This window comes from Opisthocomus hoazin, chromosome 2 (genome assembly GCF_030867145.1).
Source record: "Opisthocomus hoazin isolate bOpiHoa1 chromosome 2, bOpiHoa1.hap1, whole genome shotgun sequence".
NCBI lineage: Eukaryota > Metazoa > Chordata > Aves > Opisthocomiformes > Opisthocomidae > Opisthocomus > Opisthocomus hoazin.
The window spans coordinates 34,364,122-34,386,355 of record NC_134415.1 but is presented as its reverse complement, the minus strand read 5'-3'; the positions used below and the strand labels follow the sequence as shown (position 1 = coordinate 34,386,355).

At 42.0% G+C, this 22,234-nt stretch overlaps 2 protein-coding genes across 6 annotated transcripts in view; one reads left to right on the top strand and one right to left on the bottom strand.

Moving 5' to 3' along the window:
- Positions 1-16,797, top strand: part of CLIP4 (CAP-Gly domain containing linker protein family member 4) — a 36,160-nt gene extending 19,363 nt beyond the window's left edge. For 2 of the 3 annotated variants that reach the window (XM_075413142.1, XM_075413141.1), the window contains exons 10-18: positions 35-170; positions 929-1,054; positions 3,647-3,730; positions 7,055-7,195; positions 7,631-7,765; positions 9,936-10,059; positions 13,444-13,508; positions 14,178-14,250; positions 14,903-16,797. In XM_075413142.1, coding sequence (XP_075269257.1) covers positions 35-170; positions 929-1,054; positions 3,647-3,730; positions 7,055-7,195; positions 7,631-7,765; positions 9,936-10,059; positions 13,444-13,508; positions 14,178-14,250; positions 14,903-15,224 — 1,206 coding nt within the window. In that variant the 3' untranslated portion in view covers positions 15,225-16,797. The remainder of the gene's footprint in view (positions 1-34; positions 171-928; positions 1,055-3,646; positions 3,731-7,054; positions 7,196-7,630; positions 7,766-9,935; positions 10,060-13,443; positions 13,509-14,177; positions 14,251-14,902) is intronic. The other variant, XM_075413143.1, reaches the window with a different exon arrangement.
- A 2,511-nt stretch (positions 16,798-19,308) lies between these two features.
- ALK (ALK receptor tyrosine kinase) overlaps positions 19,309-22,234 on the bottom strand; it is a 326,540-nt gene continuing 323,614 nt past the window's right edge. For 2 of the 3 annotated variants that reach the window (XM_075413138.1, XM_075413140.1), the window contains one exon: positions 19,309-20,238. The gene's annotated coding sequence lies outside the window, so the exon portion shown is untranslated. Of the gene's footprint in view, positions 20,281-22,234 lie in introns of all 3 variants that reach the window. The other variant, XM_075413139.1, reaches the window with a different exon arrangement.

Genomic DNA, 22,234 nt, shown 5'->3' with positions numbered 1-22,234 from the left:
CAAAGTCAGTCTGCATTGATGCATTTTGCTTTAGGTTGGTACATTAAGATTTTGTGGCACAACGGAATTTGCCAGTGGCCAGTGGGCTGGCATCGAGCTGGATGAACCAGAAGGAAAGAACAATGGAAGTGTTGGAAAAGTCCAGTACTTCAAGTGCGCACCAAAACGTGGTATAACCTTTAATTTTTTCTTACATTTTTTAAAACCCTGAATTTTAAAAAAAGTATTGGAAGATTGGAAAACCTTCTGGAAGAATAAATACAGATAGAATAAATACAGATAAGGAATTTTGTTGCTTTTCTTTGCAATGCTTTGTTTGTTTGTTTCATTGATTCTTTTAACTGTTCCTAGTGTTTTGGCTGCAGTTATTTGCAAAGCCACTGAAACAACCAACCACGCCAAAATTCGGGATGTTTCTGGTTATTTCCTTGAAAGTGTGAGATAATAATCTTTCCTGGGTTTCCATTATATTGCTGAAGCTATTTGTTTGCATTGTGAGAATAATGGCCATGTTTCTTTACCTGCTTTGCCTTCCTTTTTAAGACATTCACACTTGTAGTTGTTTTCTAACTTCCAGCTTGATGTATATTATTTTAATCGGTGTTTCATGGACAGTCATGATACACGAAGTCTTGTGTTTTGTAACAGTGGAGACTGAATGTTACTATTAGGACAAAAAGGAGATTCGAACTGATAGTTTCACTGACTTCCTGAATTCCTCTGTTCACCTTGCTTGATAAGCCTTTTGGTTTCACTGTCCCATTTGAACTGGTCCTTCCTACCCTACAAGTGCTTTGACAGCATAGTAAGCTATGATTGTGGCTGAAAAAAACCTGAAATTAATCGATGTAAGAGATAGTAGCCAGAAAGTTTTGTTACATTAATGTTACTCCTGGTTCTTTTTTGGCATATACAATTTTCTCTCTAGGCATCTTTGCACCTCTTTCTAAAATAAGCAAAAAAAGCTCTGTACGAAGTTCTTCCATGCGGTCTTCACCTTTGGTCAAATCCAAGAAGATAGATGTGACGCGCGTAACTTCCAAAGTGAATTCTGGTGAGTATTTTCTTGTGTATTGAGACAGGATAGAGAGATACTAATCTTCAAGAATTAGCACTAGTCCTGTAAATCTTGGTATTAAAATAATTGTTTGGAATTTGTTCGTCACTTGGAATGAGAAGATGGTAAGATACTGCCTGTTCTCGTTGTACGAAGTTCATTAGACTTTAAGCTAGCACTGGAAGGACGTTGTGTGTGGTTGGTTAGCGATTAGAGTGATCTGATGTGCTAATAGCGGTCTTCATATACTCTACAAAAAAAAAAGCTCACCAACTTGAGCCTTTTAAAGTAGTTTCCAGTTGGTTGGGGTATGAGTTAAATGTCTAAACATAACGTGATTTCGTTTACTAAGATCTTCCTTGGTAACTTGAAACATCTCACAGAGATCAGTGAAAATCTAGAAACTTACCTACATACACCTTTATGTATAGGAATTGAAGAAATTTAATTTATTTTCTGGCAAAATGATCAAGGAACTATTTAACTGATTGTGTTTGAGCTACTAATTAAGTTATCTGAGTAAAACCAGAGGCACATTAGAAAGAGAAAGGATGTCCTTGTAATACAGCCTTAGTCTGCTGGTTGGAGGTGCAGGCTCAGTCACTTGCTCTGGCTTAGTCTTTTAGTAATTCACTCAAATTACTTAATACTTCTGTGTAAGTTCCCTCCTTGTGAAGCAAGAATGATGCATCTTTTCTGTCTGTTTAGGTTCCAGGGTGTTTGGAGTACAAACCCTTCCCTGCTGGGGATAATCTGGCCTTGTGCCTGGCTGGCTACATAATGATGTTATTAAATACGTTACAGGAGCATTTCTTTTCCCTTTTGAACCTTGTTTAGGTTCACACACATACTAAGGCAGCACACCTTAAGGGATGGAAGATATGCATACATTCTCACCGAATTTACTCAAGCACCCTAAATCACTCCACTCTTTACCAGTAATAGGCAGAGTGTAGGAACAATGTGCCAGGCTGGTAGAAGAGATGCATTTTGGCCGCATTTCAGATGATTTATGTAACTCTTCTCTAGGTAGATTGAGGAGGAAGTAAGCCCTAATTATGTGTATTTACAATCAGCACAAGATTTAAGCTATTTATAAATAGACATCCTGCATAAAAAGCTTCTCAGAATAATCCATTTGTTAGGACTATTGCTCAGGAGCAGATCCAAGCTGACTACTTCTGTTAAATATTGTTCAATGTTTGATTCAGTTTGTTGTGAACTGTTTGTAACTTATTAAACTATAATGGAAAGGACTGTTTCCTTTGTCACAGATGGTGTGTTCCAGACAGTTTAGTCATAAACCACCTTCTCTGTCATAAAGTACATTTGTGTCTTTGTAAATTCTAAACATTTTTTGGTAAAAATCAGAGTGAGTTATGCATCATCTGCCTGTCAGAGCTTACATCCGCTAACAGTAATCTGGAAGCTGCTGTTTGTGAGATGTTCTTGCGTTGAAAGGTCCGTTAGAATTGCCACGGCTGGCTGATTCACTGGCTGGAGTGGGAGGCTAGAGCTGCAGAGGCAGAACTTTGTTTTGCAGTGTTTACCTGCATCACCAGATTACGTTTCTTTCACTTAAACATCATTCCTGCAATACATTGGTTTGTAATGATCCAAGAAAAATTAATATGCTTTTTGTAGGTATGCTTGTAAGCTGCAACATAAAATATAATACTGTATAGAGATTTTCAGATTTGATTTGTTTCTACTGGATTTGAATAATCCATCACATTGATGATAGCAGGTCTTTTTCAAATTTTTAGAAAAAGGATTACTGTGATCAGATTGAGAAATGTGCTGTCACAAACACTAGTTTTTTGATCTGATGCCTTAATGGTTAAGCCATAAGTTTGGAAAATACAGTACATTTGCAAACTAGCTAGTCCCTGTAGCTGAATTAAGCTGAGACATGTAGTTAAATAAAAAAGATGTGATTTTTCTTTCATGACAGGGAGGGGATAAATCATAGATAAGCTTGTTCTTCATTGAGTTAGGGTAGGAAATTGTCAGAAATGCAAAATGACTGTTCACAAATTGTAACTTGCGTGGCAGTACTAGTTCAGATGCATATCACAATATTGCTGCTCTAGGAGTCAGGCTCTTAAAAATCATATTGGCATACTTAGTTGTAGACTGAACGAAGATTTGGTCTCAAATCTCTCAAAACTGTTATGTGCAATCTTTAATGTAGAAATTGTGAAACTAACACTAGTGAATAGTATACCTTAAGCAGTATAAAAGTGCATGTTGTATATATAATAGATGTAGATGTTTGAAAGATTTAAGTAAAACTCCTTGAACATAAACAGTAATATTTTGCAGACAATTTGTTTATTGTCTGGCGAGATAGTTTGGACTGTTTTAATATGTTAAGGGGTCTAACATCTGTGCTTATCCATCAAAACAATTCTGCAGTCTTATTTTATGCATTTATCAAGAGTCTAAGGAACTACAGAGTTTTATCAGTCTTATCCATGCATCCACTAATCTGCAAATCTGTCGAGCTGATTTTGTACATGACTGTCTTGTAAAGTTATTGCTCATTGTTAGGATGTATATATTTGAATGTATATATTCTTTTTATAGGCCTAAATATGGCAAAAAAAGACAGTGCTTCTGAAACCAACTTTATGGCTGCTAACAGGGGAAAAACTGCACCTGCAAAAGATGGTAACTATTTTTTTTAATTTTTTACTATCTTGACAATAATTTTGGGTAGGGCAGAGGAAGTATTATTAGTGCCTTACCTCTGTAAAAGTCCTGTATTTACACCATAGAAAAAAAGTTGTCTTGCCTGCCTGTACGCAAGTCCCAAGGAGGCTGTACACATTTAGTTTACTAGGAGTAATTTGTGTGGATGTTTGGGTGGTGTTCTGTGTTGCTTTGGTAACAGCTTCTGTCCAAATACATGGACAAGAATATAGACAAGCCCTGAAGGCTGAAAGCTGTCTCTTAGTGACTAAGATCTGACAGAGAATCTGGAGAATTACTTTCTTAGGTTTCCAAGGGAGACCTTTTGCCCTTTATTATTACTGCTTAGATTTTGATGGAGAACTGTGCCTGTATTCCGCTGGAATTTTTATTCTCTCCTATGTCTGTATGTTCAAGCTGGTGTAATAAAATGTTATCATCTAATAGCACTTAACAGTCTTGGCACTGTGTCATGGAAGACTCATAATAACACCCTTCAAATACGAAAAACGAAACTCTAGCTTTGTAAAAAATTTCTTTTACATAGGAATCATTCTCTGCAGTTACCTAGTTTCGGAACTGGATAGTGACTTCCACTGCATCAGTACTTTGCGTGCCGAGCGTTAAACATCAAAGGACCTCCCTTTCAGGGATGTCTTTAACAAACTGTAAAAATGGGGTGTCCTTTGAGGTTTTCTCTGTAAAATCATACTACAAGTGTCGGTAAAAGCAGTGTTTCTTCAAAAGAAGTTGAAGTGTGACTTTGAATATACTCTTCAGAGACAAGCATATTTTTATATCCTCCGTCAGTGCATGGTTGTGAGGAAGAGACTTGGGGAAGAAACTAGCGTAAGGTATTTAAGCATTGTCCTATGTGATAGTTCTTCAGAGGTGAGATCAAAAACTTGTGTAGACAGATGTTTCCAACATTTTGTTCATGGAAGGCACTTCATGGCTTGCGCTTCAGATTCTGGTCTCACAATGAAATTAATTGGCAGTACAGTGGATGCAATATGATATCCGCAATTAGTAGGGCTCTAAAGGCTTTGCAGGCTGTAAGTGATGGGGAGTGGAGTCTCATTTTGGGATCTAGCAGTTTAGATGAGAGTGCCATAAGGCAGGTGCAGAACCTTTAGGAAGATCCAACATCCCACTTGGAAAGTAGCTGTCGCTGGTTCTTTGTCAAACAAAGGCTGTTTCAGCTTGGGATTTTCCTGGAGTTTGTGCTGACTCTGGTAATTTGTTGTGGGTTTGGTTTTTTATTTTTTTTTATTTTTTTGACACTAGGTTTAAAGAGTCTGTTCATGAAATATGCAGATGATGCCTGGCAGAAAGTCAGCTGGCTTAATACCACCCCACCCCACAAAAAAAAACCCAAAACCTTGACAAATTGGGGAAAAATATCTTTGGAGGAAAAAAGATGCAGCAGAGTAAGGATAACTACAAAGTTACGTAGCAAGGCTGAAACAGTCAACTGTATAAATACACCTTGGGAATGACGTGCCTGGTAGTAGTTTTGTAGAAAAGGACATGGGGACATTGAGTATTACGAGGTAAATGTGAGTCGTCATGTCATGCTGTTGCAAGAGGGAGAACATACTGGAATGTATAAAAAGGAGTCAGCCGTGAGATACACAAAGTGACCTGGATGCTTTGCTTGGCACAGGTAAGGCCTGAGCGAAAACCCTGCGTCTAGTTTTAGACACTGCATTTCAAAATAGGTGAATCAACTGGAGAGAATTCAAAGAAAGCACCACAATAACTGGAGGTATAAAACATGACTTGGGAGAAAAGACTGATGGAATTTGTGATTGTGTGATTAAAAAGACAGAAGATTAAAGGGATAAGCCATGAAGCTTTCAAATACGAAGCACAGTATAACCCATTCTGCAAGTGTAATGAGAGTAAGAAATCTTCAGCTAAAACTGTGGTAATTTAGGTTTTTATATTAGGGGGAAAAAACCCCGTAACAGTACAGATAATTATGTAGTGAAATATATGGCTGAAGAAGTCCGTCGGTCTTGCTGATGGGAGGTTTTTAAGAACAGGTCGAACAGTCACCTTTCAGGAGGGATATAACAAATGGTTGTTTTGCCTGATGGAAGAGGAATGGATTACAGGACCTGCTGAAGTCTCTGCTGCTCGCCCTCCTCCTACCTCATGATTTCCCACACAATGAAGCATTTAATGACTGGTTTAGTTCCGTTTAGGTTCTGTATTGCTGCATCAGCAGTTTTTGTTGCGTTGATGTAAAAGTGCTAGGTGGTCTGACTCCAGTGAGCCCATTGCTGGACTGACTTCTAAATACAGACATGTAGTATGTGTTCGCAAACACACACGTATATTTATAGCTTGAACCTGGAGTTGAATTTTGCCCGTTTAGTCACCATTTATTTAGTAATTTGCATTTTCTTCATTGTAGCATAGCTGCAGCCAGTATCTCAGGAGTCTTTAGATTTCTGTCCCCAGATATCTAAGCTTTTGCTTTCACCCACTGCATTTTCCTTTCTGCGGTTCTTTACTGTTTGCCAAACCAGAGGATTAGATTATGTTGAACACGCTAACCCTGTGTTGTTATCAAGGTGCTTTGTGAGAACTAATGAATTAAGCCTCTCGGAATTCTGGAAAGTTTGATAAGCAACGTTGTATTAGTTTTTCACATTGAGAAACTGAGGCATAGACATGTTTTGCTGTACCCTGGCTTATTTTGGGTAGAAGGGGTTAGGAAAGGGGGGAACTGGGGAGAGCCTTGAAAAGGAAGGAGGAAAGCTGAACATAAGTCTTACTGAACAGTTTAGACATCAGGGTTTGCAAATGGAGATGATAATGATTTATTTCCCATTCTTATTTTATAGTACAGATTTTAATATTAATACAGTTGTAATAGAATGTAGTAGGCTTTAATCCAGACAAAAATTCACTCCTGTAATAGCACCTTCCTTCTGCTTCTCATCAAATCTTTAATAGGCTGGATGCTGAAAGTGTGGTGCTATGATCTCTTGTTACTAAGGCTCCCATGTTTTAATAAATATGCTTGGGACTGTTGGGAACAACTTTCATAGAGTAACAAAGAAGGGTCTTCTGGAGACCTCTTCCAGCACTTAACTATCGCCTTATTCCCAAGGCAGGGTCAGATGCACTGTTCACAGGTGTTTGTGTAAATGCTGCTTAACAACCTCTCATTTTGGCTCTTTACTTTGTATTCTGCCCACTGTAGAGAACTTACAGAAGCTTTGCCTGCTGCTTAAGCTGTCTTTTTCCGAATTTGATCTCTGAAGGACTATTTCCATTTGTGTCTTTTAGGTTGTCCTGTGTACAGCAGCTCTTCCTCGTCTACTACCTCCTTGGAAGGCAAACAGCATTACTGCAAGAAGCAGAACTCAACTGGCAGCACTAAGAAAGCATTGACTAGAACATCTTCTGCCTCATCTAAAATTAGTGCTGGTATGGTCTGTTTTGTGGAGGTGTGTTTTCACAGGTTCAAGTTTACTGCTGTGTTGAATACTTATGAAGAACTACTTTTGCTGTTTCAGAATCTGAGATAGTTCAAGAAAGACACTGGGGAAGTAGTTTAACCATAAGCTGAAGTTTGGCAACATGTAAAAAGTTTTTTGGAATGTCTGCAAGAGGAAAACTGTTCCTGTGGTTGGTCACAGTACCTTTCAACTGCACAGAAAAGGCTGTGGTCCACAGTTTGCATGCTGAAGCAAAGCAATTCTTTGTCTAAGCAAAATTTGCAGAGTGTTGCCATGTGTTAGAGGCACGCTCTGTAGAAGAGAGATCCTCTATTTACCAATGAGTTAGCTCACTGTTTAAGACTTTCTTAAATTTTAAAGAGATAATGTCACTAATTTCAGATCTTGTTCTTGTGTTGAACAGGATTGTATAGGTCTTCTCCAGCTACGAGGAAAAATCCTTTCGATGAAGGAGAAGTTCAGATTGGAGACAGAGTACTGGTGGTAGGACAGAGAACAGGCACTGTTAGGTTTTGTGGGATGACAAAGTTTGCACCAGGTATTTGCAATATTCTTTGTGTAGGTTGTAGAATCAATATGGAATAACATACATGTGAGCATGTGAACATGAGAGAACTCTGCGTTCTTCCTCACTCCCTCCAAAAAAAAAATCTAAATTTACTGGGGTTTTTTTTTTTCAAAGTTCTCTCTCTCTCTCTTGTGTTTCCTCGAGTAATTTTTACTTCAAAGCAACTGCCAGGAAAAAGATATGGTTTAAAATGTGCCTTTTAACTAACTACACTAACACAGCTTGAACAGGAGAAATATTTTGATGTTGAAATAGTAGGTATTGTTACAAAGCTTTCTGAAAATCCTCCGTTTAGTCTGCAAAGTGGTATATAGTTTATTGAGATCATATGACTTTACTCCTCACTTTTTCTAGTAAGCCTTTTTGACACAGCTCATCTCTTGCAGTACTAGTACTCTTGTCGTATAACTGTCGCATTCTTATCTGCTTGGCATCTTTAAGAGGGTAATTGTGAACATTTAAATCTTAACTTACAAACCTTTAGGTCACAGGACAGCTGAAAAGTTACAAGCATCCCCAAAAGCTCCAAACTCTACCACCATTTTCTCACCCTTGTCCCTTTCAGCTGCTCCCTCCCTCCACCTTGCTAGAAAACACATTGGAGTAAAGCTAAGTGTTTTCAAATGGGAGAGAGTTGTTCTAAATTATGGAAACCAGTTTTTTTGTAACTAAAATCTAGGTTCTTTATGTCCTTATTTATAATCTCTTTATTGCAAGAGTAATGCAAAACCAGTTGGTAAGCACTGGTGTAAGTACCTAGTTTAAATGAGGTCCATTTGATTGATACATAAGCGGCAATACTCTGTCTTGACACTTGGTGGCATCAATATTTAAAAAAAGCAACGTTGGAGTGTCAAATGCGAGATTGTGGTACAAGCTATGTACTTTTTTCATTCTCGCCCCTTTCCCCAGTTTCCTTGTAGGCAGTCCTTTCTTAAGATATTGCAATTAACTGATTACACTTTCATGTGACCGATCCTACCTTGGTGTTGTCACTTACAAAGTAAACGAGAAAAGGACTGGTTTACCAGATACACTATAAAAAGTGTAAAATCAGAAAGCTGTTTTGACAGTGTAAGTCTCTTCCAGCTCCCCCCAAGTTTGGGAGCAAAATTTTTTGGAGAAAAACATGGTATTGTAAGAAGCGAGGATGGAAAGATCCCAGATCTTCACTGTTTCCAAAAACAGTAATTTACAGAAAATGTAACAGATGCATTTTTAAGTATTTGAATTTTAATATGTACCAAAGCTCTGGAAGTTACCCAAACTTTATTTCTTTTGCTGCAATGCAGATCTTTAGAATTAAATAAAAACGGGGAGAACTTCTGACGTGCTGAGCCCTTCTAATTCATAAGCTGTCATTCCTGTGTTTCTTGAGCTGATAATTAGAATTACCATTTTATCCAGTGCCTTAGTACCAAGTGACTTGAATTAAATTTTGAATCTTTTGGGGATGGATAGCATAAGGACTGCTAATGGAGTGTGAAATTTGGCACCTTCACGTAATTACCTCACATTTATCACAGGTTATGAATGATCAAGCTTATTAACATCTTGATGCCTATTCAGTGTTCTGTACGAGATGACTTACTGGCCAGTTCTGATTGTTACACCCTTCTCTCAGTATCATACAACCAGCCTTGCAATTTATATTAATTATAACTTGCTAGATAGAGAGAGGGAATGAATTAATATCAAAACTTTAATTTTACTGTTGATGATCTCAGATGAGGCATAAACCATGTGGTCAGAGGACTAAAGAGGGAAACTTTAACCACCGCTGCTCTTCTTTCCTGTCTCCTTTTTGTCAAACAGCCACTGCTGTATTCAGCAATGTTCCTTTTGGCCTTAGTGTATATACGTCAAAAGTTTTACCTTTTCTATATTAATTAAAATGTCAATAATTTTCTTGAAAACATATAAAAATGCTGAGATAATGATCTTTAGATTTATTCTGATAGAAATTTTCACACAGTTACATAGATAGTTATTTGATAGTATATAGATTAACTACTATTATTAGACAGTTTCTAACTAGAAACCGTTTTCCTTGATGTGGGTGAATGCCAGCTGTCTCGATGAAGAAAAGCCTGTGGTGTTTTGTTCAAAATACCCGTGATATTACTGTTTTGAAATGTAGGATTCTGGTGTGGAATTGAATTGGACAAGCCTAATGGGAAGAATGATGGGTCCGTGGGAGGCATTCAGTACTTCAGCTGTCTTCCCAGATACGGTATATTTGCGCCACCATCTCGTGTACAGAGGTAAGCACTGAAGCTGTTTTAGTGTTTGTGTTGCCAAACACTTTGTTAATACATTTGCAGTGGGAAGCAAAGTTTTGCAGCAGATATGGAAGAAATAAATGTTTTCTTCTGCTAATGGAAGTTTATAACCTCCATTAAAGACCTGGTGGGTTTTAGATCAGCATTTTGAAAGCAGAGTGTAAATTGGAATACAGCTCCTCCCATTTTTCTTGCAGCCACTTCAAGTGTTTTCATTCCAGGGCCTCTGTTTCTGATACAGCCTGTGTTCATTAAACTTTATTTTTATGACCCAATCCTGATGTGCTGAGCTAAATTTGGTTATAAAAGGAAGTTGCCCTTGGACATGACTGGAAATAATGTTCTCGTGCCAGCTAACTGCACAGAGGAACCAAAGCATTCACCACTTTGTAGTCTCTTCATTAGGTTTGAGGAAGAACATCTGGGGAATGAGGAACGAGTTGAGAGCTTGTGGGTTAGAATTAAGGGACAGGCTCACACGAGTGACATTACGGTGGGTGTGTACTACAGGCCACCTGACCAGGAGGAGGAGGTTGATGAGGCCTTCTACAGGCAGCTGCAAGCAGCCTCACAGTCACAGGCCCTGGTTCTCATGGGGGACTTCAACCACCCTGACATCAGCTGGGAAGACCATACAGCTAGGCAGGCGCAATCCAGGAGGTTCCTACGGAGCATCGATGATAACTTTCTGATGCAAGTGGTGGAGGAACCAACAAGGAAAGGCGCGCTGCTGGACCTTGTGTTAACAAACAAGGAGGGACTGGTGGAGGATGTGAAGGTCGGAGGTAGACTCGGCTGCAGTGACCATGAAATGGTCGAGTTCAGGATCCTGCGTGGAGGAAGCAGGGCGATAAGCAGGATCAAAACCTTGGACCTCAGGAGGGCTGACTTTGCCCTCTTCAAGGAGCTACTGGGAGGAATCCCGTGGGCCTGGGCTCTCGAAGGCAGGGGGGTCCATGAGTGCTGGTCGCTCTTTAAACGACACTTCCTCCATGCTCAGGAGCAATGCATCCCCCTGAGAAAGAAATCGAGCAAAGGAGGCAGGAGACCTGCATGGTTAAACAGGGAGCTTCTAGCGAAGATCAGGCAGAAGAGAAAGGTCCATGGAATGTGGAAAGAGGGGCAGGCCACTTGGGAAGAGTACAGGAATGGGGTCAGAGCATGCAGGGACGCGACGAGGAAGGCCAAGGCCCACCTGGAATTGAAGCTGGCAAGGGATGTCAAAAACAACAAGAAGGGCTTCTTCAACTACATCAGCAGCAAAAGGAAGGCTAGGGACAATGTGGGGCCGCTGCTGAATGAGGCGGGTGTCCTGGTGACGGAGGATGCAGAGAAGGCAGAGCTACTGAATGCCTTCTTTGCTTCAGTCTTCAGTGCTAAGACTGGCCCTCAGGAATCCCGGGCCCTGGAGGTAAGAGAGGAAGCCTACAGAGAGGACGACTTTCCCTTGGTCGAGGAGGACTGTGTGAGGGATGGCTTAAGCAATCTGGACGTCCACAAATCCATGGGCCCCGATGGAATGCACCCACGAGTGCTGCGAGAGCTGGTGGATGTCATTGCTGAGCCACTCTCCATCATCTTTGAGAGGTCCTGGAGGACAGGAGAGGTGCCCGAGGACTGGAGAAAGGCCAATGTCACTCCAATCTTCAAAAAGGGCAAGAAGGAGGACCCAGGGAACTACAGGCCGGTCAGCCTCACCTCCATCCCAGGAAAGGTGATGGAGCATCTTATCCTGGAGGCCATCACCAAGCAAGTGGAAGAAAAGAAGGTTATCGGGAGTAGTCAGCATGGATTCACCAAGGGGAAATCATGTCTGACCAATCTAATAGCTTTCTACGATGACATGACTGGGTGGGTAGATGAAGGGAGAGCCATGGATGTTGTCTACCTCGGCTTCAGCAAGGCTTTTGACACAGTCTCCCATGATATCCTCCTAGGGAAGCTGAGGAAGTGTGGGCTGGATGAGTGGTCGGTGGGGTGGATTGAGAACTGGCTGAATGGCAGAACTCAGAGGGTTGTCATCAGCGGCGCTGAGTCTAGTTGGAGGCTGGTAACAAGTGGTGTCCCCCAGGGGTCAGTACTGGGCCCAGCCTTGTTTAACTTCTTCATCAACGACCTGGATGAAGAGTTAGAATGTACCCTCAGCAAGTTTGCTGATGACACCAAACTGGGAGGAGTGGTAGACACACCAGAAGGCTGTGCTGCCATTCAGTGTGACCTGGATAGGCTGGAAAGCTGGGCAGAGAGGAACCTGATGAGGTTCAACAAAGGCAAATGCAGGGTCCTGCACCTGGGGAGGAACAACCCCATGCATCAGTACAGGCTTGGGGTGGACCTGCTGGAGAGCAGCTCTGCAGAGAGGGACCTGGGTGTCCTGGTGGACGACAGGTTGACCATGAGCCAGCAGTGGTAAGAAAGCTAATGGCATTTTGGGATGCATTAGGAGGAGTGTGGCCAGCAGGACGAGGGAGGTTCTTCTGCCCCTCTACTCTGCTCTAGTGAGGCCCTATCTGGAGTACTGTGTCCAGTTCTGGGCTCCCCAGTTCAAGAAAGATGAAGAGCTACTGGAGAGAGTCCAGCGGAGGGCTACAAGGATGATGAGGGGACTGGAGCATCTCTCCTATGAGGCGAGGCTGAGGGAGCTGGGCTTGTTCAGCCTGAAGAAGAGAAGGCTGAGAGGGGACCTAATATACTTACAAATATCTGAAGGGTGGGTGTCAGGAGGATGGGGCCAGGCTCTTTTCAGTGGTGCCCAGTGACAGGACAAGGGGCAACGGGCACAAACTGAGGCACAGGAAGTTCCGTCTGAACATGAGGAAGAACTTCTTCCCTCTGAGGGTGACGGAGCCCTGGAACAGGCTGCCCAGGGAGGTTGTGGAGTCTCCTTCTCTGGAGATATTCAAGACCCGCCTGGACAAGGTACTTTGCAGCCTGCTGTAGGTGACCCTGCTTTGGCAGGAGGGTTGGACTAGATGACCCACAGAGGTCCCTTCCAACCCCTACCATTCTGTGATTCTGTGGAATACTGTGCTCTTTCCTCCTGCATTTGTATCTCGTTCCTCTGCCAGACATGTTCTTGCTTTTTTTTCTCTGAATGTCCTAGCTCGGCCAAACTGTTAAACAGCTTGCCTCAAAATTATACATGCTTTCTTGCTGAGTAAAAGGCAAGTAACTTGAATAAACTGGTTTGCTCTGGGCATCTCTTACTTACCTGCCGGATTACAACTGAAATGTCAGCGTCTCTTGGGGGTGGATGGAGAAGCGCAAGAATCGGTACTTAACCAACATTTAACAAGGAGGACTCCAGCAGTAGGCTGGTTCAGAGTTGAATTGAAATGACTTCTTCATTGTGTCACTGCTTTTCAGACTAACAGGTTCTCTGGATTCTCTCACGGAGACTGCGTCGAGTAAAATAAATCACACTTTTCCAGGTAGGAGCGTAAGACGCTGTGATTTGGCTCAGGCAGCCTACTGCAGGCCACTGTCCCACAGCCAGAACCCACTGCACAAAGCCCCCTTCTCTGAAAATACAATGGGTTTCCAAGGAACCCAAATGCCAGCCAGTAGTCTGGCTGGTCCCTTCCTAAAAATGCAACCTGCAGCAGGAACTGCAGAGAACTGTGTTGTTACTAACCCTACACTGGCAGAAGGAATTCTGTCAGCGTTAAGATTGTTGACACTCTTCTCTTATTACTGTACTGCATTCTAATCAGAGTTAACCATAAATGGAACCTGCTCCTTAATCTAATTCAATGTTCATGAAGGGATTGCTGTAGGGAGGGGTCCATATGAATTTACTAAAACTTGTGCTAGATACTTGAAGTAGTTTTTTTCTTTTTCCTTACCTAAAGGTTTTTGTGACAAGGCTGCTTCCAATTACCCTTGTTCGATTTGTTTCATTTCATTTCTATCCTCTAAAAATTTGAACATGTTATGGACACTAGAAATTTCATCACAATTTCCAAATCGGAGGGGAGAATGTGTAGCAAATGTAGTGGAAGCCCTATAAAAGAAAACAGAAAGAATATGAGTTCATAAAGGGTGTTTTTTGTTTTTTTTTTTTAAGAAGTCCTGCACAGCTTACTAACCTTTCCACTTAGGTTTTGGACGCAGTCTAAGCACCACTTCTGCATCCTCACAAAAGGAGATAAACAGAAGAAACTCCTTTGTTAGGTGAGTGTCTTGAGTTTAAAATGGTTGGGTGAGCTGGCTCTTAGCTTTGCTGTTTCTTGTTCCAAAGAAAAGCTTCACGCATGTGTAATATCTAGACATTTACATGTTCCTTTTTTTCTTCCAAAATGGACCAGTAGTAGACTCTTTTTCTGCGGGTATCCAGGTGTACAGTCCTTGGATTCAGGTTGGCATTAAAATTAGTTTCTAGTCATTCATCACTGCATATTCTCCAAATTCTTATATTTTCACACAGCTGGGTGAAGCTCTGAGGGTCTCATTAAAGATCATCACTTTGTCCTGACTGACGCTTGCACATTAGAAGTTGTTTTGGCTAAACTCTTTCAAGCCATAAATAAAATGTTTCGTATTGCTTAATTTACCAGTACTATCACCTATGGCAAATACTGTAGATCGTAGCATCAGGTGAAAGGAAAGGGATTTTCCAAGTATTCGAGCCTGCCACGTGTCCTAGACTTGTTACTGCTATTACATGTTTTGCTAATGACATGAGATCAAACCCAATTTTTTTTAAAAAGGGATTTGTGGTTTTTCCCCATGTACTTCACTGAATTACTGATTTGCCCTGGATGTTTTATAGGAGAAAAAAAAGACCTTTTTTTTTTTTTTTTTTTCTTTTTTTTTGACTAACTAGATCTAAGAGCTCTGTGTTACGGCGCAGCTGGAGTAATACCACTACAGGTAACACGGAGGGACCAGTGAAGCTGCACGAAGGCTCTCAGGTTCTTCTGACCAGCTCCAATGAAATGGGGACAATCAGGTACATCGGTCCTACAGACTTTGCACCAGGGATATGGCTCGGGCTTGAACTCAGAAGTGCCAAGGGAAGGAACGACGGCTCTGTGGGGGAAAAGCGCTATTTCACTTGTAAGCTGAACCATGGGGTCTTGGTTCGACCTAGCAGAGTGACCTATCGTGGGATTAATGGGGCAAAACTTGTGGATGATATCTGCTGAGCCAAACTGTGCTCATACCATAGGAAATAGGTATTTTAAAGCACACAAGAACACCATCTAGAATGCAAACTTATTTTTAAATTATTAAATATGCACTTGCATTTTACATATATATATGTGTGTGTATATATAATATATATTTTAATATATATAAATATAGAGAGATAAAAAAGTTCAGTCGCATTAAGAAGTAAAACCACTATTCTATTTCTCTTGCTGAAGCAGCCCTTGTCTGGGAAGGTTACTGCAAAAGCATCTTGGGTTTGAGATGCTGTATTATTTGAGTAATGTTCCAGTTAGAGAATGTGAGGATCTCCAGCGGTCTCTAAAGTTGCTTTGTGATTCATGCACTATTTAAACGATTTTCCTCCATGTAGTAATGAAGTGATAATGCTTTGCACATTGCCTGCTTTTGACAGAGGAGGTGGTTAATGAGTGACATTAGTCTGGTTACCAGGCACTTTGTCAATTCCAATACCAGCTGCTAGCAATAAGAAAGGAAAAAAAACCCAAAACAAACCTCTTTTTCAAGCAGTTGTGAAGTATTTTTACATTTTATCATTGAGATCCCTGTCTTCTTTTCCCCTCCTGTTCTCCCCTCCAGAACTCAAAAGGGCTGATAAATATAAGTATTTTCAGTTATCCTAGGGAACAGCAGCAATTAAATAAAAAGCCTTGAAAAAGCAAATACGCTGCATGTCAGTCCATATAGTAAAACGCACTTCTTGTGTATGCGTTTGTAGAAGGAGCTACATATAAGAAGCACTCTTTAAAATAATGCACTTTGCACTCTCCTGGAGAGCTTTCCTTCATTTTTAAAGACTTCTTTTTGTTTGGTGTTCTACAGGCTATGAGTATCACAGTTTTTTCAATGCAAATAAACCCAGAGTAGAACTATACATAACAGCCTCATCATAAATATTAAATCTGTATGGCATTGTAATTCCTGCCAGTGGTATGGATTGCATGCAGGGTTTTCCAGCAAGCTATTATCGTTATTTGGTTCGTTTGTGATACGCGGTTCTTTTTGTTTCCTTTGGAACAGTTTCCAGTATAAATTCCCTGTAAGAGTCTTGTGATAAATTAAGGATAGTTTTAGGTACAGCATTGTAACACACCTTGATGTGACATTATTTGCGTATCAGCCTTTTAAAACAGCTAATATTTTGTCCATGTTTTATGCCTATAATGTATTTTAATTGCTGAGCATATGTAAACATTATCCTATTGGGATGGTTTGATGTTCCAGAATAGTGTTTTTAATCTTAAGTGATCTGCTTGCTCTTACCTACTTGAAGAAGTGACACTTTAAATTACATCATAATATCCTATTTTTAGACAGAATTCTGCTGCTGTTACGGTCTTTTAAATATTGCTGTAGCTATTTTTCCTGAGCTATATTTAAAATAATGCATATTGTATTGTAACTTACGGGAATTTTTAATTGAATATAAAAGCTGTAAATTTTGAATGTAAAAAAATTAATGCTTTATATTATAAGATGGAGATATTCAATGATGTACTGAACTTTGTCCAATATCTGTTTCTTGCTGGTATTAGTAAAATGAAACCATGGTGAATAGTATGGCAAAAAGAATTTTCATTATGTTGCTGCAGAATGTACATCCTCTCACTTCTGTTCTTACGCAGAGGTTGGGCGAACAGCATGGAGCAGCACCTGTAGCACGTAAGCCAGAAGTTTCTAGGTCTTCTAGCTATTTGGTACAGAGCTGCCAGTTGTCAAATGATGCGTTTGCACAGCACGTTTCACGGGTTTGTCCCAGCCTTGTGCTCCTTCGTGGGCCATTCAGTTTCTGTGATGAAAGAGTCATTTTCCGAAACGCTGTTTCTGCCGCCTGGTGAGATGGAGTGGATGTAACTGCTTTTTCCAACAGGTAGCTGGTGTTCCTCAGGAGGTGCACGGGGGAAGAAGTGCGTGGGTAAGGCAGCAAGCTCAGGCAGTTTGTTACAGTCGCATCACTTCTGCGTGGCGGAGTTTTCTGATTCTCTGGTAACACTTTTTTTCTCCAGGTGTGTCAGGCTGTACCTGCCACAGCTCTGTAACTACACCTAGGTCAAGTGGAAGTGGGCTCTTGGTGGCCTGGGCTAGCAAAGGCTGCTACCCTGCCTGATGGGCAGTGAAGAGGGCACAGATATTGCTTGAGCATTGCTGTAGTGTGCTTCCCCTTCCATTCCAGCTTCCGCTAGCTGCATGTTTCTCCCAAACGCTCCGGCTGTAATCAGCTAGAGCCCTGTAGGCTAGGGGAGCAAGTCGGGACTGTTATCAGTCTGGAGCTGGTTTGGTAGCACTGAGAATCTTCCACGAGGGAACAAGAAGCACTGTAAACTTATGTGGCCTGAAACAGAAATAAATCAGTCCATTCCAGAAAGGATGACTGATGGCTGTCTTCTGGTTGGTGATGTGAAGGGATTTGTGCTTCCCTAAATCCAAGGTAAGTTGCTGTAATCCTTTTCTCCAACTCTTGCAGGAGGACACTGTGTCATAAAAAAAATTCTGAAAGTAACTGGCAGTGAAGTTTGAAATTAGGTGCTGTGCTGAGGTCTGTACGATCACAGCCCCAGACTGGTTAGGGGAAAAAAAAATGATCCTCAAAGTTCCTACAAACCACATAAATAAACCATTATCTGGTTTATAAATAAATAAACCATTATCTGGTTTATAAATAAATAAACAGGTGGTCCCCAGCAATTCTGTGCTGCCTGTGCAGACTTGGAGGCTTGTCCTTGTTCCACAGCATGTCTCTGAGGTCCAGTTTCAGAACATGTAACTTCTCCAGTGGCCTTGGCAATGAAATCTTCCAAGCCTTGTTGGACACTGGCTGGAAAGGAGAGGTCACGGGGTGACAGGAGCAGGAGAGCTTGCTTGAAGTGTCCCAGGATGGGGAGTTCGTTTCTAGTCAGTTCAGTCCAGTTGGATTCAGTGATCGTTTTGCAGATGTTGGCAGTAACGGTTTTCTGGGCAGGGAGCCTGTGTTTCTGAAGTGTTGCTATCCAGCAAGAGCTGCGGCACAAGGATCCAAAACCGGCACTGCAGATTTGCAAAACATAACCTAGTAGCAGGACCAGCATTTACATCATGGCTTTTACAGAGTTCATTTTGCAGAAGCGTTGTTAAACACCAGGTGGAAACTGAGACCGTGTCCATGAGAGCCATGTAGCAGAGTACTCACCTGCATCCTTGATCCTGCCTTGCTGCCAACAGACAACTCTGGAAAAAATGGAAATTGGAGCAAAGATTTCCAGCCAGCGCCAGATCCAGGCCAGGATGAGGTGACTGTCCAGTGAGTGGCTGTACTCCTTGCAGAGCACAGGAGACCTCTCTTCTCCATTAAGATAAGGAGGAACCAAAGTCTGGGAGCAGTGGAGAGGACAGGTGCCTGCCAGATATCTGCTCAGGAAAAAATTATTGTCAGCTAAACTCCAGCACTACCCTGCAGGGGATGAGCACGTGGATAAGCATGTGAAGGAAAACAAGGTTTATAGATAGGTCAGTCCTAATTTTGAGGACCATTTCTTGAGAAAGCAGCTACCTACGGCATAGGAGAGGCACGAGGAGGGTAAAAAAGTGGGCATTTCAGGGCAGGAGCTACCCCTTCCTGTGTGTGTCACAGGACTCGGTACTGGCACTCCACTGTATTAAAACACAGCTTTATAATTTGACCTACGCAAAGTCCATGTCCAGGTTGAAAAAAATGTGCTGTAGGATATAAACATTTAGGAGTGAAAACACCCAAATGCTCCCTTCAACCGTATACTTTGTTCATTTATACCAGCCAGTTTCCCGTAGGGAAAAGCCAGCCTTGGTGGTTTGTAACAGAAAGGAACAGCAGCTTTCTCTGCAAGAAACATGGAGGTATGGTGATATTTGCAATGCAAACAAGTCTTAAACACGCTGCTGTTAGCCAGACAGGTGGCTGTCTGGGCTGAACACCACACCTGCTCCTTTGCGTGGCGGCAGACGATCGTACTTCTGTAACTGATGCCTGGGGACCTCCCTTGGTTATCACAGACGTGAGCTGACATTGATACAACCATGACACGACCCAACACAGAGAAAGCCGGCTACAGTCATTTTATTTGTCTTCATGCCTTGTGGTTCACTACACTTGTTTACAATACAAATACACTATTCAATACAAAATACTCAATGACCATATATTAGTATTTTTCTTCATAGTATCCCTGAAGTGCACAGGCCCTTCCTTTATAAACAATGTTGCATAAACTGCTGTACATGAGATGGACACTCCTATAATGAAGCTTTGTTACTAAAAGAAGCCAGATGCAGACAATTCAGACATTTTCCAGTGATGGGTTTAACTCTGAGACAGACAAACGGTGATGACTGCTGTGAACGGCTGTTTTATGCTATTCTGTGTCAAGGTTCTTGTCACCCAGGGGACGGGATCAGTAACAGGAGCAGACATGCAAAGTTAAATCCCCCAGAGCCTGTTTCAGACCTCTTGCATCATGCCATGCGCACACAACTGCGCCCGGTGGTGCCGCAGCTGCCCCCAGGCCGCGCCCGCATCCCTCTGTGAACACAGGGGGAGGGAAGCCGGTGGACCTGTGACACTGTGCCACCGGGAAAGGCCGACTCAGCCAAACGAACACTGCCCTCACGCTTTCAACCCAAGGTGCTGGTACCTCCCGTGCTACAGCAAAGCCCCTCTCCCGCCACCACTCCTCCCGCTGCTCCGCGAGGAAGCGGAACCACCCAGAGTCTCGCCTCGCTTCACTTCCAGGCACACGATGGAAAAACAAGGTCCAGTAGCGAAAAGGAAGATGAAGGGACAGCTGGAAAGGCAGATCAGTGGCATCCCAACCTCCTTTAGCTTCAGCAGCTTACAGAATCAGAAACCTACCTAACATCTGTAGGAAACAGGTAACATCTGCGTGGAAATAAGCCATTTTCAGAGTATGACAGTGGTAGCACAGGATTTTCCCAGTCGTGCTTTACATCCAGTAGGTCATGCTGCTTCCCGCTTTTCCACTGTGGAGTGAGGGAGACACCCATCAGACCAGAATGTAAATACTGCCAATGAAAAAGATTAACAAGTTCCTTAAAAAAAATGACATTGCCTCAATAAACTATATTTTAAAAATATGTCATAGGCAAAAATGGGTAAGATGGTTAGAATAACTTGATTTTTTTTTTCTTCCTACAACACTGTAAGCCTAGCATGTGAAGGGGTTTAATAGGGGAATTTAGGATTTACATGTGACAGGGTGCTTTGGTCTGGTGAGCTCATGGTGACTTCAGCCCCTTCTGTTCACTGCAGCTCTGAGAACTGAACAGGTGAATCTTTCTAGACACAGAAATTAAGAAGTCCTAGTTCGTGACTGGAAAAATGCTCTTGCTAATGGTGTACGGCTAGAGGAAATGTGCTAGAATGAAACTGCTAGGAATTGGAACAGAAGAAACATGAACACTTCCAGATGTTATAAGAGAAATGCTAAAATAAATTCCATGAAGTACCTTCTTGTACGGAATGTAAGCCACAGCTTCCTCACAACGGCGTTGAGTGAATTACTCAGCTCTTCACACGCACACACAGAATCTGTACCCTTTGAGCTGGATTCTGTTAGCTTTACTGCAGCACACAGAGCTGGGTTTCTGCTGGTTGCCTCTGCTCTGCCTGGACTGTCCCTGGGAAAGCCCTTCAGAAGCTGCTTTCCTACCTTGCTGAACAAACTCCTGCCAGTAATTCTTCCACCCAGGGCAAACCTGTGTGCCAACCGCAGCTCTCCCCTGCTTACTGGTTAAATGTTGCATCGTTTCTGTCAGGCCTTCAGCTGATTTGAGATTGTGTAGCAACTGGTAGTCCTGGAGTGTGAATTGTTACTTTAGTGATGCAGGAAACTGGTATCATTAAGGCAAGATTTCTTCACATCATCCCAGTGATACAATAAAATCTTGCATTGTCACTGTAATCCCGGCAACGCTTTGGTACCAGGACAGGCGCTTAACGTTAAGCAATGCAATTGCAGGATCACCAGGAAACTCTGATGCAGCCTGCACACAAGTAACGGAGCACTCAGTGGTCCAGGCAATTAACTCATGGAAATCATTTGTCATTGGTGGTATTATTTGTGTTCTCAGAAAGAGGACAGGCAAATGCTCCAACCCTTGTTTCTGAGTGGCAAGATTTGATTAACATCAATATTTACAAAACAATTTTTGCAAACTGGGGTGCTGTGCTTGGACAGCACACAAGGGTCCCAAATTAAGTGCCTGTCACTGTGGAAGGGCTCAGAGATACTACTCTCTTATCACATTAAAAATAAGCTCAAACTAGATTTCTGAATTCCAAGAGTTAAGAGGGGGAATTTAAAACAAAACCTCAACACAAAAAACCCCACAACAAAGCATTTTACACTGGAGACACCGGAAGGAAGCTTACTTAAAACCATCCGCTAGCGCTGGACAGTATTTATCACAATGCACTGCACCCAGCGGACTGGAGACTTTCAGCAGTAATTCAGCATTTCCCCTGACCAGACTTCTCTCCTCACATATTCCATAGGTAAGAAGCAGTAACGGTATTTAGCTCCTTCATTGCTCACAACGCCCATTCTTCAAGACTATTTCAGCTGAACTTCTGCGATAAAAGAACGGCACAGCACAAGCTGCAGAGCCGTAATCACGCTATCGCCATGGCTGGGTAAAGCCTGCCTCTTCCTCCTTCACCCCAGAAACCTACAATCATCTCTTGCTGCTCATGTTTTTAAAGCTGCTTTAGAAGCACTACCTTTAACATTATGACCTGGCAGCTTATCTGCGTTTGTGCAGCATCGCCAGATCCAAGAATTAATAATTCCAGCTAGTCAAAGATCATTAACTTTGTGACTTTTTGTTCTTGTGTATTCTTGAAGAACACTCATCAGCATACAGGTCAGATTCTGTCCTCAGGAACACAAAAGAGGCAGGGCAGCGAAAGCCCAGTGTGCTCCTATGCAGAGAAGAGCTAAAGAAAACAATGAGGAGC